The sequence below is a fragment of the Procambarus clarkii genome, chromosome 10, assembly GCF_040958095.1.
Source record: "Procambarus clarkii isolate CNS0578487 chromosome 10, FALCON_Pclarkii_2.0, whole genome shotgun sequence".
Classification (NCBI taxonomy): domain Eukaryota; kingdom Metazoa; phylum Arthropoda; class Malacostraca; order Decapoda; family Cambaridae; genus Procambarus; species Procambarus clarkii.
The window spans coordinates 9022333-9046874 of record NC_091159.1 but is presented as its reverse complement, the minus strand read 5'-3'; the positions used below and the strand labels follow the sequence as shown (position 1 = coordinate 9046874).

At 40.8% G+C, this 24542-nt stretch overlaps 1 protein-coding gene across 2 annotated transcripts; it reads right to left on the bottom strand.

Moving 5' to 3' along the window:
- Nucleotides 1-2322: 2322 nt before the first annotated feature.
- LOC123747319 (activator of 90 kDa heat shock protein ATPase homolog 1) lies at nt 2323-24238 on the bottom strand. Of its 2 annotated transcripts, none has more exons than XM_045729438.2 (9): nt 24030-24238; nt 22933-23015; nt 20968-21167; nt 19067-19187; nt 16665-16768; nt 14608-14736; nt 14287-14388; nt 12728-12864; nt 2323-2505 (listed from the first exon to the last, which is right to left on the bottom strand). In XM_045729438.2, exons 1-9 carry the CDS (start codon nt 24107-24109, stop codon nt 2418-2420), a joined length of 1044 nt encoding a protein of 347 aa, XP_045585394.1. In that variant the 5' UTR covers nt 24110-24238; the 3' UTR covers nt 2323-2417. The 2 variants fall into 2 exon arrangements, with proteins under 2 accessions (XP_045585394.1, XP_069177660.1); XM_069321559.1 differs by lacking the exon at nt 24030-24238 and adding an exon at nt 23198-23658.
- Between the last annotated feature and the right edge of the window lie 304 nt (nt 24239-24542).

Genomic DNA, 24542 nt, shown 5'->3' with positions numbered 1-24542 from the left:
TAGGTTAGGTTAGGTTAGGTTAGGTAGGTTAGGTAGTCGAAAAACAATTAATTCATGAAAACTTGGCTTATTAGCCTACTATATGTCGTACCTAGTAGCCAGAACGCACTTCTCGGCCTACTATGCAAGGCCCTATTTGCCTAATAAGCCAAGTTTTCATGAATTAATTGTTTTTCGACTACCTAACCTAATCTAACGTTTTTCGGCTACCTAACCTAACCTAACCTATAAAGATAGGTTAGGTTAGGTTAGGTTAGGTAGGGTTGGTTAGGTTCAGTCATATATCTACGTTAATTTAACTCCAATAAAAAAAAATTGACCTCATACATAATGAAATGGGTAACCTTATCATTTCATAAGAAAAAAATTTGAGAAAATATATTAATTCAGGAAAACTTGGCTTATTAGGCAAATCGGCCTTGCATAGTAGGCCGAGAAGTGCATTCTGGCTACTAGGTACGACATATATATATATATATATATATATATATATATATATATATATATATATATATATATATATATATATATATATGTCGTACCTAATAGCCAGAACGCACTTCTCAGCCTACTATTCAAGGCCCGATTTGCCTAATAAGCCAAGTTTTCATGAATTAATGTTTTTTCGTCTACCTAACCTACCTAACCTAACCTAACCTAGCTTTTTTTGGCTACCTAACCTAACCATACCTATAAATATAGGTTAGGTTAGGTTAGGTAGGGTTGGTTAGGTTCGGTCATATATCCACGTTAATTTTAACTCCAATAAAAAAAAATTGACCTCATACATAATGAAAAGGGTTGCTTTATCATTTCATAAGAAAAAAACTATAGTAAATATATTAATTCAGGAAAACTTGGCTTATTAGGCAAATCGGGCCTTGAATAGTAGGCTGAGAAGAGAGTTCTGGCTACTAGGTACGACATATATATATATATATATATATATATATATATATATATATATATATATATATATATAATGTCGTACCTAATAGCCAGAACGCACTTCTCAGCCTACTATTCAAGACCCGATTTGCCTAATAAGCCAAGTTTTCATGAATTAATGTTTTTTCGTCTACCTAACCTAACCTAACCTAGTTTTTTTGGCTACCTAACCTAACCTTACCTATAAATATTGGTTAGGTTAGGTTAGGTAGGGTTGGTTAGGTTCGGTCATATATCTACATTAATTTTAACTCCAATAAAAAAAAATTGACCTCATACATAGAGAAAAGGGTTGCTTTATCATTTCATAAGAAAAAAATTATAGTAAATATATTAATTCAGGAAAACTTGGCTTATTAGGCAAATCGGGCCTTGAATAGTAGGCTGAGAAGTGAGTTCTGGCTACTAGGTACGACATATATATATATATATATATATATATATATATATATATATATATATATATATATATATATATATAATCTAAAGCAAAGTTACGTAAAGATGGTTAAAGCACACAATTTGACAGATCAAGATGAATATACTCTCTGTGACCTTATCAAGTACCAGTAGTAAACAGTAGGTAGAAAGTTTAAGGAGCAGGTGTAGGGATACTTATCCAACTTTTTAAGGGAACTGGCTATGAGGTCAGATATTCAAACAGTATGAATACAATAAGTGGAAAAAAGTAATAATGACATGACAATGTAGGGATAATGAAGTTAATAAAATTTTGAGGTTATAGTATGTTGGTGGCTAGGAGAAATTTGTAAAAATGTATAAATGCAGTCAAGAGTCGGTCCACAGAAAAAGTGGATAGACACGATTTATATAGTGAATACAAATATAAAGGGGGTTTCCCAGATTAATGTCTGTGGATCATGATGATTGTTAGCAATTTAAGGTTTAAAAAAAAAAAAATTAGTCTATTTCATTATACAAGGCATAATGAAATTTTCAGTGCGACGTTGCTTACCTCAATTCACATTATGTAAACATAAATGAAGCAGATTATACTGCACTATCCAAATCATTTTATCAGAACATTGAGATTCATATGGACATGTTAGGATAGAAAAATGACAACTATATATACTGTACATAATTTATTTCATTAATGTTTATATTTATGTCGGGCCAAGCCATAAATTAACGGAAAGTTTAACATTACACGTTATTCAGTTATACTGCATACTTACATCAAAGAGTCCAAACCATTACACTTCTCAATTAAGTAGGTGAATGTCATTTACTCTAACACTTTATGCTTACACTCACTAGCAAGTCATGTATCGAGCTTAAAATGATCATTCTGGAAATTTATCGGATAATTTCAATACTCTGAAAGCAACTTCAGGGCAAAGTAATGTAATCTATTTAAAAACATTTATTAACGAAAATCTGTTGTGTATTTCTATGAATACAAACAAGGACAACATTTGACATCTACTGCCAGCATGAATGCTATTTCAAAGAAGAATTGCTCCAAAGCCAAACGTTCTTTTGATGCTCTCCCAGTAATAGTTCCGCCATCCTTCTTTTGTTTTCTCAACCTCGCTGGAAAAAGAAAAGAGAATTTCAGATGCTGTAAAACTGATAAGTACATATTTTGATCATAAATGTCATGTCACTAATGAGAATATCAATTATTGGGAACATTGGGGACTATGTATGTATTAACACGTTGTACTGAACGGGGTGAGAATACCTTGAGCTACCTCATCCCTTTGTGTGTATTTTACCTCAATAAACTTATTTCAATTTCAATTATTGTATTATGCCAAATAGTGTAACCTCCAAAATTCAAACCTCTTTATAACAAATAGAGTACATCTAAATACAAAATTTTTTATTGAACTGTCCCTCCAAAATTTATATTTTGATGCTGAATCACAGTCGGCATGAAATCCTAGTCGACTCTATATACAATATTAATTTTCAGCATGATTATTTTTTCTACTTTTATTAATAATGTGCTTTTAATAGCATATACTACTGTACTGTACTTTAAAAACACTTAGTTAAAAATGCTGTACTATACTGTAATAGTGCTTATAGAATTTTTTAGTGTAAGTACTTCTCGTGGTTTAATAGAAAATCTACATATTAGAGAAAATTACAACTTTCTGGTGTCACAAATAGAATAAAACATGAGTGGGAAGGTCCAAGATGACACTTCTGAGATATGAGAAACAAATATAGTGAGTTTTTGTGAAGATATTTTTACATTTTAATTTCAATGTCATCGATTTGTCTTCCACCTTTTTTTTCCAGTACAACTATGCAATTTTATTATATAAAATGTGTGGAACATTACTATGTTAAAATGTACTCATAATAAAAGTCGCTTACATGAACACCATATTATATTCTTAGAATAAAAAATACTATTTTTGCCATTATTACACTGTACTGTTTGAGCTCTTATCAGAAACCCACTGAACCGTATAGTTGGTTTATCTGGTCAAAATTGGGTTTGGATAACTTTCTGCCAAACTTTGTCATATCCAAACAAAAATTCAGATAACCAGAGATTAGGATATGCAAGTTTTTCAAAAACTACACATTTCAAGATTTAAAGTATCACAGAAGACTACACACTACAACAAGCTAATTTTCTCTTAAATTATATTTTTGATTTATAGTGTGTGGAAATAAGAATTATGGTGTTTGTGTTAAGAGAGAGAATACTGCAATTTTTTAATTTAACCCTGCCAGATTTTGGCTTATCCGGCAGGGACTTCTTTCCATAAGCCATAGATCGGATAAGAGAGCTTAGACAATATGAACGCTACATATAACTGCTGTATCTACATTTTTTGCATCATTATAACTCAATTAACAGTTGTGGGTGTAATAACCTGGCAAGGAATAATCTGAGTTCAGTACAGCCCTGCATATTTTGCACAAAGTTGTAACTGCATACAGTACATTGAATATTACATTTTTGTACATTTCCATGATCTTCTCAAGGCTTTTCAAATGCAATTTGATGCATTTGACTGTCAATAATGTTTACATTAGAGAACATATAGGACATAAGTATGCACATATATTTATGTCACTAATATTCTTACAATACATTATGCTTTGAATAATAACACTTTTTTCTGTTATTACACTGTATACACACACGTGTGTGTGTGTGTGTGTGTATATTATATATATATATATATTATATATATAGTTAGTTATCTACATTTTCACGCACTATTATGAACCACTAAGCAGTTCTGACGAGTGTCAATCTGGTAATCTAAGCACATCATAGCACCACACACTAGACAGTTGCCAATAGCACCTGATAGCAAAATACCCCGGAATTTAACGGACATTAACTTTAGCAACACCACTGCTTGCTAAAGTTGCAACATCAGAATCCTGGTCACTAAATCCTGAATATGAATAATTTTACAAAAGCTCACTTTCCTAAAAGAACACTAGGTCCCATTTCCTGATGCAGACCCACCGAACTGTAGATGTGTACTGTGGATGTCAGCCTCATGCTGTTAACATTGTAACCAGCACTGACTTAACTGATATCTGAACCTTGTACATACACTATCAGTCAAGATCTTCTATGACACCATTAAATATTCAGTTACAGTACTTATTTATTTCACAATTATTAAGTGATGCTATGGACACAAGCTGCTTCTGTATGCACTACTCATGGCTACTCTCTCGGTACTGGAACCCATCACACCCAGGAAGGGTGTCTACGATCCCCCCCACCCCCCAAGATTTGGGGGGGGGGGGGGTCGGCTTCCTCACTCTGTTTACTGGAGGAGTGAGGAAGCAGATTTGAACCCTGTTAACCCATGGGTTTCTTAAATCTTATGTGGTACTTTAAAACATCTCTGACCTTGTCATGCAGCTTATGGATAATTAGTGAGAACATACCTGGCTTTGTTGCACAGTTGAAGGGTTAAATATGTGCAATGATATATTCTATTTCTGATAAAAAAATTACCAAACATTTTGTTTTAAGTGGAAAAAATAGCTAATCTGATGTGCAAATTATTTGTGAATCTGGATTGATATTGTCCAGATCTTGGAGGTTACACTGTATAGTAATTTCAATTTATGGCAATGCATACATTTATCGACGTTTTCAACTTCAAAACTGTATTTACATAAACCAATTTTGCAGAACCAATAATTGATAAGTAAGTAATTATCAAAAGAAGGCACCAAACCGGGAAGGCTATGTAGCACCATCAAATGCGCAAAATAATCAGAGGGCGCTAAATATCACCAAGGATGCCAATACGAGAACAAAAACGCATAAGGCGAACGATATCAAAAGTATCCGAGTCACCAAGAATTCTATTGAGGGACAGGTGACCGCGAGGGGCGGTCGGAAAGCAAGACACACACTCGTCCTGGAAGTCAGGACATTCAAGAAGGACATGCACGACCGTAAGAGGGACAATGCAACTAGGACAATAAGGAGCAGGGCGGCGCTCCATCAAGTGACCATGGGTTAAGCGAGTATGGCCAATACGCAATCTCGCCAGAGCTGTTTCCCACCGCCGGTTACGGTGGAAGGAGGACGGCCACGAGGAAACACAACATTTAAGAGTACGTAGCTTGTTACCAGTAAGAGACAACCAAGAAGCCTGCCAACGGGTAAGGACTGAGGAATGGATAACCGGGTAAAAGTCGGAATACGGAACGCCTTTACGAGAGATGGGACAAGAGCGGACAGCTTCCTTGGCGGCAGCATCCGCACGCTCATTTAAAGACACACCAATATGGCTGGGAACCCAACAAAACTCAACCGACTTAAATTTACTGTGAACAAGAAACAGCCAATGCTGGATCTCGACAACTACTGGATGAACCGGATTAAAGGACCCGAGAGCCATGAGGGCACTACGAGAGTCAACAACAACTACAAAGGAGGACTGACAACGAGAAAGCAGGAGACGAAGAGCATAGAGAATAGCATAAAGTTCCGCTGTAAAGATGCTAGTCTCCGGAGGTAAGCGACACATATAAGTGCGATCAGGAAAAACAACAGAGTAGCCAACACCGTCCGCCGACTTAGACCCATCGGTGAAGACAGAAACGGAGCGGGAGTGAGAAGAAAAGTGCTCAAGGAAAAGGCGTTTTAGAACCGTAGGAGGGGTAAAAGCTTTAGTGATACGGGTCAAGGAAGTACAAAACTGCGGAAGAGGGACTCTCCACGGGGGCAAAGAAGGAACAACACGAGGAGAAACATTAGAAATACGAACGGAAAGAGAATCCTGGAGGCGAGATAACCGGACAGAAAGAGGGAGCTGGTGAAGAGGAACAGGAACCGCAGGAGGGGTAAATGTTAAAGTACGACAGAGGCGAGAGGAAGGATGTTGTAAGGACCGCGCAAGATAGCGAAGACAGTAGCGATCACGGCGGTCCTGGAGAGACAGGAAGCCAGTGTCAACATAAGCTAAGGACGGGAGTCGAACGAAAGGCACCAGAACTGAGGCGCAACCCAGTATGGTGCAAAGCATCAAGACGGCGAAGAGTAGAAGGAGAAGCAGACGAGTAAGCAGGGCAACCATAATCGAGCTTAAACAGGACAAGAGAGGAATGTAAAGCAAGGAGAGTGCGCCTATCTGCTCCCCAAGAAGTATGGGACAAGACCCGAAGGAGGGTAAGGGCCTTAGAGCACTCAACACGAAGGTAAGAGATATGGGGAGACCAAGACAAACGAGTGTCAAGGAATAACCCCAAAAGCTTCGCGGAATCTTTGTATTCAAGGGGATGACCATAAAGTGACAAAGAGGGACGAAGAACAACCCGTTTCTGCGTAAAAGTCATGGCACAAGTCTTAGAAGTAGAGAACTTGAAGCCAAGATCGGTGGCCCAAGACGACACGGCATCAATTGCAAGTTGAAGCCGGCGCTGAAGGAGAGGCGAATCATCACCCTGACAGCAAAGGGTAAGATCATCGACATAGAGAGCGGAGAAGACACCAGAAGGAAGAGAAGAAAGAAGACCATTGAGGGCAACCAGAAAAAGAGTAGTGCTCAGAACACTACCCTGGGGCACACCTTCGTATTGCTGAAAAGAGGCAGAGAGCGCGGTACCAAGGCGCACCCGAAAGGAACGGCGGGAGAGGAAGCTGCGGAGAAAGAGAGGGAGACGACCACGAAGGCCAAAAGAATGAAGTTGAGATAGAATATGATATCTCCAAGTGGTGTCGTAAGCCTTTTCCAGGTCAAAAAGGACGGCAACAATGGAGGTCTTCGCAGCAAAAGCAGTACGAAAATAGACCTCCAAGTTCACCAGGACATCTGTCGTGCTGCGGCACTTGCGGAAACCAAATTGAGAAGGGGAGAGGAGGTGATGGTTCCAGGAACCACATCAGACGAACGTTAACCATACGTTCAAAGAGTTTGCAGACACAACTTGTGAGAGCAATAGGGCGAAAGTCCTTAGGAGAAGTGCCCAGAGACCCCGGTTTGCGAACAGGGAGGACAACGGCATCGAGCCAGTCCTCAGGGACTGACGACGACTCCCAGATCCGATTATACAGACTCAGTAAATACTGAGACGTGCACGGAGGGAGATGGCGAAGTATCTCATAATGAATACCATCGGAGCCCGCCGCCGTAGAACCGCAGAGGGCCAGGGCAGAACGAAGTTCAGAGAGAGAGAAGGGATCATTATAGGGAAGTTGAAGACGAGTGCAGAAATCTAAAGGACGAGACTCAAGGACAGGTTTACGAAGAAGAAAAGATTGGGGAAGATGAAGACCAGAGCTAATAGAAGAAAAGTGGGAACCCAGTACGGAAGCGACCTGCAACGGGTCCGCCACAAGAGTATCATGGAGGTGAAGGACCGGTGAAACATCGGGAACGAATTTACCCGCTATCATGCGGATACGCTTCCAGATCTGGGCCAGAGGAGTTTCGGACGTAATTGTTGAGACATAAGATGCCCAACATTCACGTTTAGCCGTACAGATGGCCCTACGGGCCACCGCACTCGCTTTCCGAAAGAAAAGAAAAGAATCGGTCGTCTGCCTACGACGGTGCCTCTTCCAGGCTGCACGCTTACAGCGGACAGCCCGAGCACAGTCCGCATTCCACCAGGGAACGCACTTCCGTGGACCCCGGGAGGAAGAGCGAGGGATAGAGCGGAGGGCAGCGTTGAAGACAGTGTCATGAAAAAGGAGGAGAGCGCGAGAGAGAGGCAGAAGGGATAGGTCAGAGAGAGTAGCACTGAGGGAAAATAGGGTCCAGTCCGCCTTAGCAAACTGCCACCTAGGGAAAGAGAGGGAAGGGCAAAAAGAGAAAAAGGAAACAAGGATGGGGAAATGATCACTTCCATGGAGGTCATCAAGAACCTGCCACGTGAAATCTAAGTAAAGAGAAGAAGAGCAGAGAGAAAGATCAAGACAAGAAAGGGTGAGAGTCTGAGAGTCCAAATGAGTGGGCTCACCAGAATTCAGAAGAGACAGGGAAGAAGAGAGGAGAAACGGCTCAAGAAGGCGACCCCGGGTATTCGTCAGAACGTCACCCCAAAGAGAATGACGACAATTGAAGTCACCCAGCAGGAGCACAGGCTCCGGCAAGGAGTCTAGGAGGTGTTTCAAATCAGGAAGAGAAAGCGGGACACTCGGGGGGAGATAAATGGAAAAAACAGTGTACCATTTCCCCACAAAGACACGAGCAGCAGAACAATGGAGAGGTGAAGGAAAAAGTAAAGGAACAAAGGGAACATCAGCACGAATCAAAAGAGCAGAAGAATTAGAAGCCCCAGCAACAGCTGGGGGGGGGGGGGGGAAGAGAGAAAGGAATAGCCACGAAAACGACCAGGACGAGCACCAAGCATCGGCTCCTGGAGACAGACACAAAGGGGCGAAAACCGCGAAATCAGAAGTTGGAGTTCGAGGAAATTAGCGTAATAACCTCAAACGTTCCATTGAAGAATGGACAACGACGAGAAGAGAAAGGACAAAAACAGAGAACAAGGAAGAAACAAAGGCGAAAGAGCAGCAGAGCACGTTAAAGAATATCAGGGTCGGGATCAGGGTCAGCAAAGTCAGGGTTAGGGGGCATGGGTAAACTGAGCAAAGACGGAGGGAAGGAAACGGGAGAACAGATCAGAGGTGGGCGGGCGGGGTCCGGAGGAGGAGGAGGAAGAGGAGGAGACAAGGACATCAGCAGGAAGAGGAGGGGTAGAAAGAGGGGAGCGTACCTCAGCAAGGGCAGCAACTGAGAGGGAAGCGGGGGCTAAAGAAACCTCCATAGCAGGAACAGGGGGCGCAACCACCGAAATGGGAGGGGAAGGAGCGAGAGAGGCAGAAGTAGGGGCAGAGGAAGAAAGCGAAACCTTCTTACCCGCCGGGGAGGAGGAAGGAGAGGAGCCAGGTTTACGCTTCTGACGTAAAGAGACAGGTGTTCCAGCAACCACGTACTGGGCAACGGATTCTAGCGTCTCAACAGGAGAAGCTGAACGAGAGCACACATGACGGCCGTTTGGAGAGCGATGGACATCAGCCCGCACCGACAGGCGGCGGGGAGAGTCAAAAGACGGAGGGGAAGGATGGGAAGGAGGAACGGAGGGAGGCGAGGAAGAAGACACAGGAGACACAACAGACCGGGTAGAAGGAAGGGGAACCCCAGACAGAGGACCAGGAGGAGGATCCTTCGGGAGAGAACCCAAAGGAACAGAGGAGGGGGCAGTGGGCGCATCAGGGTCCAAGGCCCGGAAACGGTTGAGAGTCTGAGGAAGGCGGGAAGGACGAGGAGAGGAAGAGCGCAACACGCGAGCATAAGAGATATTAGCATAAGGCGGGAGCCGGCGAACCTGGGGTCTCGCCTCAGGAAAAGATAAATGCTCCCGGTGCTTCAAGTTGAGGACGGCTGCCTCAAGCTTGTAATGGACACACGCACGGGAGAAGGCAGGATGGGCCTCACCGCAGTTGAGGCAACGAGCCTGGGGAGAAGTGCACTCCGACTTAGAGTGACCTTCGCCACCACACAAAGGACAGAGAGAGACAGTCCCGGAGCAGCGGAGGGCACCATGCCCAAACCTCCAGCACTTGTTGCAGAGCCGAGGAGAAGGAATGTACTCCTGGACAGAGCACCTGGCACCAGCAAGAATGACAGAGGGTGGAAGGGTCCTACCATCAAAGGTAATCTTCACAACCCGGAGGGGTTGACGGCGACTACCACGAGGGGGACGAGTAAACGTGTCCACCTGGAGAATAGAATGGCCCTGGGCAGCAAGGATATGTCGAATATCGTCGTGGCAGTCGCGCAGGTCCCGAACACCGGTCGCAACATGGGGCGGGAGCAAAATAGTGCCAACACTGGCATTCAACTGAGCGTTCTTCGAGACTCGAACATGGGTCTCGCCAAGGCAGGATAATGCAGCCAAGCGGGAAACAGCATCCTGAGAAGGAGCAGCAACGACACGTGTACCGAGACGAGTGGGGTTGAAAGTAATGGAGGCATCCACAGAATCAACGAGATGTCGATGGAGGGAGAAATCGTCAGGAGGCGCAGAATCAAGAGGGAGGAGATCAAAATATTTGGCCCACGAAGCGGGACCAAACAAGGCTTGATAGGTAGCAGAACTGGAAGGAATCGAGCGAGGGCGGCCGTGACAAGGACGGCGGTGAGAACCCCCAGAGAGGGGTTAAAAGGCGCAGTAGTTACAACTAGAGAAGGAGCCGCGCCAGGGGACGAGGTAGTCACCACTGGGGGCTTGGGGCTCGACCCAACCACAGAGGAGGGAGGGGAGCCAGGGGAAGGAGTCAGAGAGGCCAAAGGAGGAGCAAGGTCGGGGCCCAATGCAGCGGAGGCTACAGAGCCCGGTCTTCCAATACGGACCGACTCGGGGGCTTGGTCGCCCACCCCACGAGCCTGAGAAGGTAAACCAGAAGCAGCCGAAACAGGGGTTATCATCATTACGAAAAGAAGAATTCATTCACGAATGTGCCCCCACACCCACCATGGAGCCACAATTAGAGGCAGGACACCCAACAAGAAGCTATCGCCGATCTTGCCGGGGCCTCCTAGGGGTGCGTCGTGAGTATACGCCCCACAAACGCCACCTTAAGAAACCAACAGTCCGTCGAGATCGGGTTCAGTGACGAAAGGGGGATTGACAATAAAAGGTTCCCCTCGCTCTCGACGTCGGGTACTACAGTTCTACGGGTGCAAGAGTATGCCTCCTCAAGCACCCGGGCGTCAAAATAGAAGAAGTCCAAGGGAAGAACCAGAAAGAGCAAAAGGTCAACAGGAAACGGCAAGCAGATAGGAGAAGAGGGGGGAGAAAAACGAAACAGAAGGAAAAGGAAAAGATGCCCAGCAGAATTGGAGAGGACGGCAGCAGGAGCACAAGGCTAGAAAAGGACAGAGGACTGTCCCAAGGAGCATCACACTCCGGCAGCCGCCCACTAAGCCCCCACACGGCGACAACGAGCTGAGCGGGGAGGGGGCAATAATTGATAAGCAATATGTTTTAAGTAAACTTGTTCATAATCTTTTCCACTTGTGCAGTTAGATCAGTGGTCCCCAAACTATGGTCATTACCCCTTTTTCATACAGCGTGCTTATTAATGGCCCCCCCTGCACTTGGTATTAAACCTCAAAATTAATTTTTTCATCAGCAAATCCATGTACTGTATTTTGCCCTTATAATAAAAGATGGTGTGTCCTGCCTCAGCTTATGGTCCCTCTACATATTGCAAAAAAGACCCCAGTTTGGGAACCAGAGAATTATATGAACTATACAGTATTTAGTAATACGTTTGAAATATATTGCTTATACATTATTATTGGTCCTGAAAAAATTGGTTTGTAAATACTGTACAGTATAGCTTTACAACTGGGAACCTTGATAAGTATGCATTGCCATAAACAATTTATTACAGTGTAATCATTGAGATCTGGACAGTATCAGTCCAGGTTCACAAATAATTTGTTTTCCAGGATAGTTCTGGAATTTAAAGTTCTATTTTTTCTAGGTAACTAGAAATATATATTCTATATATATAGATATATTTTTTTCTAAATAACTATAAAATAACTATAACTAGATAGTTCTAGTTATTTTTCCATTTAAAGTAAAATATTTGATCATTTTCTTGTACTATACAGTCCATTTAACTGCACGAGTGGAAAAGTTCACCAGTAATAAAACACAGTTTTCAGTGAGTACAGTACTAACTAAGCTGCATTTGTAGGAGGCTAATAATTAGATTATAGGTTGTCCATGCAATTACTACAAATTCCTTATCATCCTTACATTTTAAGTTATGACTTGAATTCAATTTCTTTATTATGCACCCCATAGCCATCCTGTGGGTGGTGGCGTAAAGGGTTACAGAGGCACAATCGGTTCAGGAACTGAACCCCCATCCCCCTAGTGCAATTAGCTAAGCAAATAATCTTTTGTTGAGCTGGCCTATATTATGCACTCATCTAACTTGTCCAATCTTTCACTATCTGTGCACTAAAGAAATCTTCAAATTCTACTAACCCATTTGAGCTTCAAATTTTCTACGTGTATCTTCTCATTCTGAGCCTTACCTTTTCTATAAACATGCCATACTTTGTGTCATGTGCACAAGTTCATATATGAAAGTAAACATTTAAATGTGTGTACATGTACATAATGTGCAAATGTGTGTGTACCAATGCATTAAAAGTGTACATGTGCATTTGCACATGCTAACTATTTAAACATTTTAAGAGCTAAGAGAAACTTGTCAAACCCTCTGAAGATCAGAATTTATAATTTAAAGTACAGTACAGTAGCTTATTGTACTCACTTGGATGGAACCCCTGTTTGAGACAACTGAAGCTCTGTACAGTCGTTCCTTTGTACAATATCCATGGTAACTGTTGAATAGTGGCCACTTGGCCAAGATTTGAAACGCCACTTTTGTACTATCTGTTTGTTCGGTTCCTGGGGGAAAATAAAAAATATACATATCAAATACCAGAAATATTTTAAACTCCAATGTGCTGATCTTCTAACTCCAGCGGAAACTATATCTTGAGGTAGAGATATCAACACCTGATTGGTTTTCTTTATGGAGCCTCTTGGTGGCTCCCCAAAGCTATCTTACTGTGATTGTTCTATGCAATTGGGTCACATCAAACATGAGAGTTCTGTTTGGCTTACTGAGGACCAGGGCCAAAACCTGACGCTGTCAAAGAGGGGTAGAGATTAAGTGACAATTCGTCATCTCATTGTGAAACCTCCAGATAACCAGCAAAGCTTTACAGACAACTGGAGGGTTAAAGTCTAAAGCCTTGAAAACATGAAATAACTCTGCAAACAATTCACAATGAACAAGAGAATCATTCAAAATTAGCATGAAACCCATACACCAAATGCCAGCTTCCTCACAGTCGTCTTCCATGTCAGATCTTTTGATCACGTCCTGGGGGATACACTGTTCTGGATCTTTCAGACAACAGCAGGGGTTCAGGCATTCTGAGGCAGTTCTAGCAGCCTGGTATTTGGTTAATGACCCTGGTCCCAGTTGGCTATGGATTGCCTTGGGCCATGTCTCCTAGCCTGGCTTCTCTTCATCCTAGTGCAAGCCACCACTCCTCTCTGGTAAGTCCCATTTCTGTTCTCTATACTACTTTGTCAGCTTTAGGAAGCCACTAGTGGGAAAGCACTCCCTTGAGAAACCCTGCATTGAATGTAGTGAAATGCTTTTTGGATGAGCCCTGGTGGCTGTCTGACTCGCTCCCTCCCAGGTTTGCTTTTCTGCTGTTCATCAGCTCCAGATCTGATAAGAAAGACGATTACTTCCAGAAGCCGGGCTGCTTGTTGGTGGCACTGTATTTGGTACTATGGGTTTCACACTCATTTTAAATGTTAATGTTGTTGTGGATCAATTGCTTGTAGAGTTGTTTAATGTTTGAGGCTTAAGTCTTTGTTAACCCTCCAGTTATCTGTAAAGCTTTGCTGACTTTCTGGATGCTTCCTCAGTGTGGTGGTGAACTGTCATTTGCTCTCCGCACCTTTGATGGGGCCAGATTTTGGATCTGGTCTCTGGTAAGCCAAACAGGATGCCCATGTCTGATGTGACCCAGTTGCATGGAGCACTCTGCGACAGGTTTAGGAAGCCACTGGGGCTCATCCAGTAAGAGGCACATCATTGCATTCAATGCTGGTTTTTTACAATGATCTAAGTGAGTTGGTTCTCTGGTATACAAAATAATGTTCTATAATATGCCTGCAGTTGTTTGTAAGCTACTCATATGAAGTATATAGTTCTTCCAAATACAGCATGTCAAAAAACAATGTGCAATTCAGCTCTAATTTACAAATTTAAATACCAGTACATTACCTGAATGAAATATCACTTACCAAAGACTCAAATTCACCAGATATATTCCCACCGAAGAATTCAAACTTCCCACCTTTCTCTACTTCTAACTTCACATCACCTCTTGTGAAAGCAACTACCATCTGGAAAAAGCAAAATGTGTAATGTTTACATACCATTATAAGCTATAAATAGCTATGTAAACTAAGCATTTTGCCTGGTAGCTTCAGATCTGCCTTAAACACAAGTGTATACTTTAAAAAATACCATGCAAGTTTGAAGTAATTATCACACCAATGTAAACAAAAATTAAATATTTAAATTTTGATCTAAATTGGAATGTACAAATGAAAAGTACAAACCTCTCGCTGAGTAAGAGCTCTGTAAAGCTCGTCTGCAGTGCACTTGAATGTGTGATTGGTACAGATCTTTGATGTACTTATCTTGCAACCCAGGCCCATCTTCTCTATGTTATTGGTTGTATTCATCACCTAAGAAGAAATTCTAGTAATAAATATTTCTAAATAAACTTCATTTACTCTACATTAAGGGGCTTTTCTTCATGCCTAAATTTAGACCTCTAATCAGAAAATGACCAATGAACAATCATTTAAGGCTCAGAAACCTTATTCATACTCACTGGTTTACAACAAATACCATTTATGCTTCAATTAATGTGTGCATGCTGCTGGCTACAATTCCTGTGACATGAGAAGTGTTTGGGCACAGTTCCCGGTTCACTTAGCAGAAAAGAGGTACCTGAGAGTACCTAATTACTGTTAGGTAAATATTGCCGGGAAGTGTCACTAGTTTAGTTTGTGCAGTGGTCCTCAATCTTTTATGTCTAATTCTCCCATTTCAAAACATACCTTAACACCCCCCGTACAATCACATTCTCACCAGCATACCCCCACAACTAAATTCTCACCAGTAGACCCCTCACAACCACGTTCTCGCCAGTACAACCCCACAACCACGTTCTCGCCAGTAGACCCCCACAACCACGTTCTCGCCAGTAGACCCCCACAACCACGTTCTCGCCAGTAGACCCCCACAACCACGTTCTCACCAGTAGACCCCCACAACCACGTTCTCGCCAGTAGACCCCCACAACCACATTCTCGCCAGTAGACCCCCACAACCACGTTCTCGCCAGTAGACCCTTACAACCACATTCTCGCCAGTAGACCCCCACAACCACGTTCTCACCAGTAGACCCCCACAACCACGTTCTCGCCAGTAGACCCCCTCAACCACGTTCTCACCAGTAGACCCCCCACAACCACATTCTCGCCAGTAGACCCCCCACAACCACGTTCTCACCAGTAGACCCCCACAACCACATTCTCGCCAGTAGACCCCCCACAACCACATTCTCGCCAGTAGACCCCCACAACCACATTCTCGCCAGTAGACCCCCACAACCACATTCTCGCCAGTAGACCCCCACAACCACATTCTCGCCAGTAGACCCACACAACCACATTCTCACCAGTAGACCCCCACAACCACATTCTCGCCAGTAGACCCCCCTCAACCACATTCTCGCCAGTAGACCCCCACAACCACATTCTCGCCAGTAGACCCCCACAACCACGTTCTCACCAGTAGATCCCCACAACCACATTCTCGCCAGTAGACCCCCCACAACCACATTCTCGCCAGTAGACCCCCACAACCACATTCTCGCCAATAGACCCCTACAAGTAGTGTTGTAGGGGGGTCTTGTAGACCTCACCAGTAGTCTTGCATTATCAAAAAAGTGCCATAGGATTTAAAAAAAATAATAAAAATTTATGTACGGTAGATATATTTTTTAATGACATTAAAAGTGAGCGAGTTCTCTTTTTATATGAAATATGTTAAAAAAATATAACAGTTCCTCTTTCACTTCCGTCCCTCTCTGAAGAAATTATTTAAAAATTTAAAGTAAAAGGTGAAGCATTAACACATCGCATAGAGAAATGCTGCCCAACATTGAAACAACACAGACCTGAAACGTAATGCAACACAACGACAATACTTTACATTTGAGGACATTTGATTAGTTTCAAGTCAAATTAAAATTACACAAAATGCACATAGTATACACATTCAATGGCCACTGAAAAGAAAGATGAAGTGGGACCAGGAGCAAGTAGACCTCAGTTCCATGGACAGTTGTGCTGTTTAATGATGACCTTTAACAACCATCCAAGGCCCTATAACACCATATATCCATGCCTGTCTTGCCTACCCTCTACTGTCATAGGATATACCAGTACATACTTCATGTTTTGGAGTAATTTTCGTTAGACTAACAATCTCATTTAGAACATAAGGGCCTCAAAATAATCTGGTCCTAAGATTTTTTGGTTCACAACTATGTAGGCAGCCCTTCGCCTATATATATAAAAAAATAACATTTTTGAAAGCTTACATTTGAGCTGAATGAATTATCAGTTCGTGTTGGGCTGATATGTGTTTTATTCTCCTTGACCACAGCCTGGCCCTTGGTGGGTTTGATTAGATCAACTGCATATTCTGAAAAGTCAAAAGAAAATTAGTAAACTAAGCTTTCTTTAAACAGGACTTTTTTCATACAAACACTGCATTTTCTTGTACTATAGTTTGTGTCATACTGTGGCAACAATATAGAAATTAATAAAAGCATCCTCTGCCTCAAAGCATAATATACATAAAACATCAATAACTTTACTTTATATACCTAGCTATTAGTATGGTAAAGAATCATGGCAGTTATCCAGAAGGACAAAGCATAAAGACAGAAGCCACAGTACATCCTTGGATAATGCCCTACAGCTTCTCCCACTATCAAAAAGAAGGGCTGGACCTTCGGTAAGAGCCCTGAGCACTATGTATAACCTTGCAAAACCAGAGCAAACCCTTAACATCTACAGGGTATTCACTGGAAAGGTACAAATGATTATAAGCAAGATATGGTCAAGCATGAGAGGCCAAATATTTAGGTGTGTTTCATGTGATGGTGGCAGGTTTCTTTTCGGAAGCTTATAATTAAAAACTATAAAGCATGCTGCAATGTGTAACATTAGTGCAAATGTGTCACCACGAATGCAATGGTTGCATTCGTGCAAAAATCAGTGTAAATCAAACACAAAAGTAAGTTAACAATAATAAACTTTCCCATACCGTACCTCCAAAATTAATTTTTATTCAAATTTTACTCAACAAAACAGCCATTTAAAAATTACTTTTTTAATCCTCCTTCCAGCCACAAATTCAGCACATAATAAAACCCAGAAAGCTTAATATGAGCAAGAATGCATTAAAAAAATTATAGTAGAGTACCAATTTTTCTTTGGGGATCACAAGAAAACAGTTACACTAGTCGATGTATTTCTTCAGTCTTGTCCATAAGGGGTACCATCACCTCTGGTGCAGTTGTGGGGACTCACAGCCTCGAAAAAGCAAATAGGGGAGCACTCACAAAATTTGTCCTTTATTTCAATATAGTACAGTATTTGCTTCTCCTACCACCCCTGTTTAAGTGTAAACTTTACTGTAAATGATTACATGATTATAAAAGTATGGCATTAACATGTACATGACAATACTAGAAGTGAAATGAAAAGCACAGCAACTGAATTCACTAATAAAAGTCACAAACCAATTTGACCGCTACTGTAGTACAAATCAAACACCTCTTTACTGGAACAAGAAACTTGTTGCTCTCTGGTCTTTTGTGACTGATTAGTTTGTCGCCCAGTTCCTTCAAGAATTTTAATGAACATTTGCCCCACGAACCAAGGGTTTCCAATTATTTAGACTGTATATATACATACGTATGCAAAAATTATGTAACTCAGCACACAGAAATCACAATTGCGTGATGCATCAAATGAACAAATCCACAAGGGCCGTGACAAGGATTCGAAGCTGCGTTCGAGAGCATTCCAGACGCTGCCCCAATCGACTGAACTATGACATGGTCAAAAGGAGTCGAAACCGAAGTTCTACTGAACTTACTGGATCCTGCAGCCTCTCTGAGGCACAAACCAAAAATCCTGGTTTGTGCCTCAGAGAGGCTGCAGGATCCAGTAAGTTCAGTAGAACTTCGGTTTCAACTCCTTTGACCATGTCATAGTTCAGTCAATTGGGGCAGCGTCTGGGATGCTCTCGAACACAGGTTCGAATCCTCGTCACTGCCCTTGTGGATTTGTAAATGTGTAACTAGGTTCAGTAGATTGTTAATTGGTTAGCTAAATGAACTTAAGGTTCAGATCCTGAACCATTGTGTATGTCTAATCCTTTCTGCCAATGCCCACAGGATGGATATGGGGTGCATAGTAAATGACAACTATTTTATCACATCAAAGAGGGAAAGATTCGACTACACATGCAGAAACAAGACAAGCCATAAGCAAGACTAAGATGCCTACTGCTGCCTTTGCTACAGTTACAGATAAACACACACCGTGCAAATCATGCATCTGCATGGACACCCGTTATGGAGGCTAAGGTGTGAGTAACCTAACAGCAATATAACAGCAAATCTAAATATCAAGCACCTGTAAGGTGGGTTACACCAGTTCAAACTTAAGGAATTTTTGCTTCCATGAGCTATCAAATAGGATTATTTTATATACCAGGAGGGAAAGGATTGTATCTCAAATACATTAACGATATTTTATTCTGTACAAGAATGCCTTTAGTTTTTCAAGGTTATTTTTCATACAATTAATATTTTGCATGTACTGTAACCTAATTTAAAACAAACATTTTTTTGTCAATTAAGTGATTTTACAACAAATTTAGGAAGAGCTCACTTAAGATAATTTTATACTGTATATCCAAACTAACCTTTCTTTAGAGTCTCAATATATTCGCCAAGTTTTTTTCTAATATTACTGGTGCCCTTTTTCCTGAGGAACTCCTTCACCTTGTCACCATCTGATCCTCCAGCAGAGACAGTTATGTTAACCTGAAAAAATCCTGGCTATCAAGTACAGTACCATTATCTACCATTTCTTACAGGGAAGGAAGAAAAAAAAAACAGTTGGCAAGGAAAAGTAGTCAAGAAATAAGATAGAATATATTACCCTTCTTGGGTATCTACTCGTCTGTCAGCATATAACTTTACTGTTCACAGTTATTTTTCTTGTAATTTTTTGCAAGACATGTGCCTGGATGTCAAAAAGTCACAATATTTTCATCAAATGTTTATTTGATATTTACTATATTAAAGTATGTAGTACATGCGAGATATATGTAAACACAGATTAATTTGTGCCATTTTACCAAATACAAAAAAAATCGCATTTATAAATCACCGCTGTCATTAACAGAGCAATAGAGGAAATTTAGTTTTTCACCCAAGATGTCCAGCAATCGGTGACAATCTAGAGGAGGATAACATTACAGTACAATTATCAAAGAAGGCACCAAGCCAAGAAGACTATGTAGCTACGTACAGCTACCTATAAAATGAGAACATTATAGGCAGATAGACTTCTGGGTGAGTAAAATGAGAGATGTGAAAAATTAAAATAAAGAGGCACATATTTATAATATCTTATATTAAGTTAAGGGGGGCCAATTACTTTTTTTCTGTAAATTATGGAGTACCACAATGCTCTTAGCAATGTTAGGTATATATTTATTACATTTAACTAAGGGTTAAGATTTACAGAAAGGAAAGGAAGGAATTATTAGAAGAAAGTGCCAAGCCATTACAACTATATAGCACTTGGAAGGGGTTAGAATAAGGATTTGGGATGGGATGGGGGAAAGGAATGGTCCCCAACCACTTGGACGGTCGGGGATTGAATGCCGACTTGCATAAAGCAAGACCATCGCTCTACCGTCCAGCCCAAGTGGTTGGGCTAAGATTTACAGAATATCTGCCAGAATTCACTGAATTCATTTTACAGATCTAAATTTCCTTTGCAAAATAGATTAAAATTATGAGATAAAAGAAGTGTGTACTGTACTATACAAGAACATCACAACTGAAGAAACTGCATAAAGCCTATTTGGCCAAGCATTCAGCTATTTACATTCAACAAACTCACTCATATACATGTATACAGTACTGACTGCCTAATTTTCTCTCAAAACAAACCAATTATAACATGTCTTATGCTAACCAGTCATCAGTTGAAAAAGTCGACAAGCTTGGCTTATTTCCATTCTAGATCTCTTCTGAATCTGGATCAACTGCTTTTTATTAATTTTGATGGAGTAGATAAAGACGGGACCAAGAAGAGACATGACTTCAGTTCTATAAAAAGGCCACAATGTTTTACTTTAAAATTACTCAGTTTCACATTTCCTTATTTAGCTACATCCAACATTAATTATAATTATCTGACCAAATTTTCTAATTTTAGATTTTCTTGTACTAGTACTGCTAAAAATTTTAAATTTCATAACAATTTCCCTCTTCCATCTCCTTGTACAGTATATTTATTTTCTAAAGGTTTTCAATATTTTTATCACACCTGTTTAATACTTCTATAAATCATTCACTTACCCTAAACAAACTGGACAGTAACAAAATTGCATTTTAAGCTCACCTACACTAATTTGTTTAACTTTAAATAATCCAACTGTTTCACTTTCACAAAACACATCGACCTACTACACCTTTTCATGAAATGCTTTTAATTCTCAGTTATCAACTTTTAGAGCACCTATCACACTATGAACTAAATTTTGGTTTAGTGCATGAACAATTAACAAAAGCAAATACAAACACTCACATCAATTTCATCAGGATCATTCTCTTCCGACAAGTTGGGAATTTCTATACTGCCCTTGACATCTTTTTCAGGATTCTCGAACAACACAGCCGTCCAGTCTAAATGCAGCACCCATTCATAGAAGAATATAAGTTTTCCTTTGCGGTTGCTGGCAGTAGCTTCACCTTCACATTTCGTTAATTCCTTTATTGTTATTATGCCTGAAATTAAAATAAATTTTATTTACAGTACCTTAACTTATTAAGATATCTTAAGGCTGTAATATCAAAAATAGTATTTTCAAAAATAAACACTGTCTTATACTATTCACCCTGATTTTGTTGCCTTAGCTCTTGGGTCTTAAGAGCTCTCAGATTAACTTTTAGCTCTTTGATTTTTGTCTTATACTCAAGCACTTTCCAACAAACTTGGTTTTACAGTATTTGTTAAAAGGTCAAATATCAACTTTTTTCCTTCCAAATTATAATATCCTATTAAATCTCAGAGGTAGTTTTATACATGCTGATTATGGTTACAAGATCAAAGAGAGTTAATTTCTGAAATTAAGCATTGGGTTACACTGTTCACTCAAGTCTTGCCTTACACACTTTATAGTCACACTCAATCTGCATCAGCTTTTAACACTTTTGCCTACACTGAACCCTTGTTTATATATAACAACCCCAAGTGCAAGAGAAAAAAAAAATGTTAAAATGCATACCTGATCATGTGGGAAATAAATTATAACATGCTTTGGCCATGGTGAAGTGAGGAAATCTTGCAATGACCTGCTCAAAATGCTATGAGTGTTAGTGGCTTTGCAAAAATGCAACACTTAAACAGCCATGTACATGCGAGTTTGAGCAATGCTCAAACTCTCACAACCCAATGTACTTTCTTGTATAGAAATAAATAAATAAATGGCATGATTCCTGACTGTCCATGGAGCAAATACCCTGTGGAGGTTCCTCCTGGCCAGGCGTGTAGCGGGAGTTGCCATGAAGATATTTTTACATGTTTATTTCAATGTCATATCACTACATTTTATGCACCATAACCAAACTAAGCAGTTCTGGTGGGTGTGGTAATCTGGTAATCCAAGCACAGAATACACCACACACTAGTTAGTTGCTAACACATCAAAATGCTGTGTCATTTTGAACCTGACACCAAAATCCCTCCCACTATACTACATATTACCAACTCTAGCCGCAACCCTACTGTTATCATCAGAATCTAGGTAACAATCTTGAATATGAATCATCATCCATAAGTTTATTTTCTAAGGGAACATGAGGTCCCTTTTCATGATGTGTAGACATTCCAAACCATAGACATGTATGTATGCCTCATGCTGTAATCATCATAACCAGCACTTGGTTCACTGATATCTGAACATGGTTATCTTGAGGTTATCTTGAGATGATTTCGGGGCTTTTTAGTGTCCCCGCGGCCCGGTCCTCGACCAGGCCTCCACCCCCAGGAAGCAGCCCGTGACAGCTGACTAACACCCAGGTACCTATTTTACTGCTAGGTAACAGGGGCATAGGGTGAAAGAAACTCTGCCCAATGTTTCTCGCCGGCGCCTGGGATCGAACCCAGGACCACAGGATCACAAGTCCAGCGTGCTGTCCGCTCGGCCGACCGGCTGCCTAGTACATAGATGGTACATAGATTTTATGTCAGGATCATCTATGACACTATTAAATGATTGCGGTTACTAATTTCTTTCACCATTATTAAGTCATGCTGTAGGAACAAGCTGCAAAGCAGTGCTGTGAGCTGCTGCTGCTGCAAGAGCAATTCATGGTTGCCCTCTCAGTACTATGGGCCCCCTCACACCCAGGAAGGAATGTTCACTTTTTTTTCCAAGATGGCACCTATTTTTTTCCTGTGCAGTACTTTAAAACAATCCCAATTATGTCATGCAGTTTATTGCAGTTGACAAAAAAAAAAAAAAAAAAAAAAAAAAAAAAATTAACTCACCTAATCCAGGCTCTTCAATGTTCATACCCTCAAACAAAGACTTCAGTTTCTCTATACTCCATCCACTGGCATTTTTCTCTGACCTTATGGAATAAAAAAGAAAAATTAATACAGTATAATATTGTTATAATACTTTATGTATGCTATTTATGAACTGTTTCCACTAATCATACGATAAAAGTCTTATTACACAATTTATAGCACATGTACATAATGAAAATTATTTTAATGAATAAGAATTGCATCAATTAAAAAAAATACATACTGTATATGATTGGCTGATGCATTATTCTGATGCCAAATGATTCCCAACCTAAATGATCTAATTCTTATTCAAAAAATATAAGTGCTGTACAATATTGTTTCAATAGCCAGTCAGTCTAATTTTACAATGTTTCCCTATTTTCCCCATAGGCATGTATCGCTTATGCAGTCATGCAAGACAAATGCCGAATATCCAAGTGTAGTGTCGGGGACCATGAGTTGAGAGATGAATCACAACAGAAGTTTGATATCCTTCATGTCTCAAGCGGTGGGTCTAACTGACTGCCAGAGAGCAGACCAAGCTTTCTTGTGGGGTGGTAGTCTTTCATGTGGGTCTAGAGGGAGAGGTTTCTAGAGATGTTAAGGAATGTTCTTTGACCGTTGCCTCATTTATACTGTGCACAACTTTTTTTTTTTTTTTTTTTTTTTTTAGATATATACACGAGTTGTTACATTCTTGTACAACCACTAGTACGCGTAGCGTTTCGGGCAGGTCCCTGGAATACGATCCCCGCCGCGAAGAATCATTGTTACAACCCAGTACACATTTTACTGTTGCGTTAAACAGAGGCTACAGTTAAGGATTTGCGCCCAGTAAATCCTCCCAACTGCACATCACAATCACAGAGAAGGGTCAACGTAATGAGAACACGGTGTTTGGTAAAGCTCTCATCCTTTGTAATACCAAGACTATTCCAATTATTTTTTGCACATAGGTAAATGTTAAACAAAACAAGTATACAGGTTTCACATCCAACAAAGCCCCCCCCCCTAAAAATACATTATGTAAACCGGAAACCGGGAGCACACGCTCTTATGTTGGTGACACTTACCAGTGCCAGTTATTGACGTTGGTGGCGTCGGGTCGCTCTTCCACAATCCACCTGGGATCTCCCTCTCCCCACTTCGCCATTGTTAACCTAAAATAGAGCTTTACGGCGTGTACCTTAGCGTGTCCAAGGTAAGGAATGCACGTAAGGTCCACAGGACGGCAATGCGGCAACTGACCACTGTTTACCTCCAGGAACCCAGGGATCCCGAGGCGAATATTCCAGAATAACCCAGGCCGCAGGGATCTCCTGTATATATCACTAACACGCTACGTATTAACTATGTTAATTACTGAAAATGGGGATTTAAATAGTACATGCAGCTTAGAATATTTATTTCTTAAAACTATGAAACGTTATCTCTGAAATGTAACATTACAGTATGCATTAACAGGCCTGGTTGCTTTATTGAACCATTGTAGTAATGATTATACTTACCTGATATTATATTTCCTAAAGAATGAACAGTTATTACACTTGTATACCTAGTATGCTTTGTTTAATTTATTGACACAA

Excerpts from the sequence above, each read along its gene's own strand:
- LOC123747319 (XM_045729438.2), bottom strand. The coding sequence starts at position 24,109 with ATGGCGAAGTGGGGAGAGGGAGATCCCAGGTGGATTGTGGAAGAGCGA. Across the intron at positions 19,188-20,967 it reads ATGATCCTGATGAAATTGAT|GTTAACATAACTGTCTCTGC; the intron begins GTGAGTGTTTGT and ends GGATTTTTTCAG. Across the intron at positions 14,389-14,607 it reads GAGCTCTTACTCAGCGAGAG|ATGGTAGTTGCTTTCACAAG; the intron begins GTTTGTACTTTT and ends TGCTTTTTCCAG.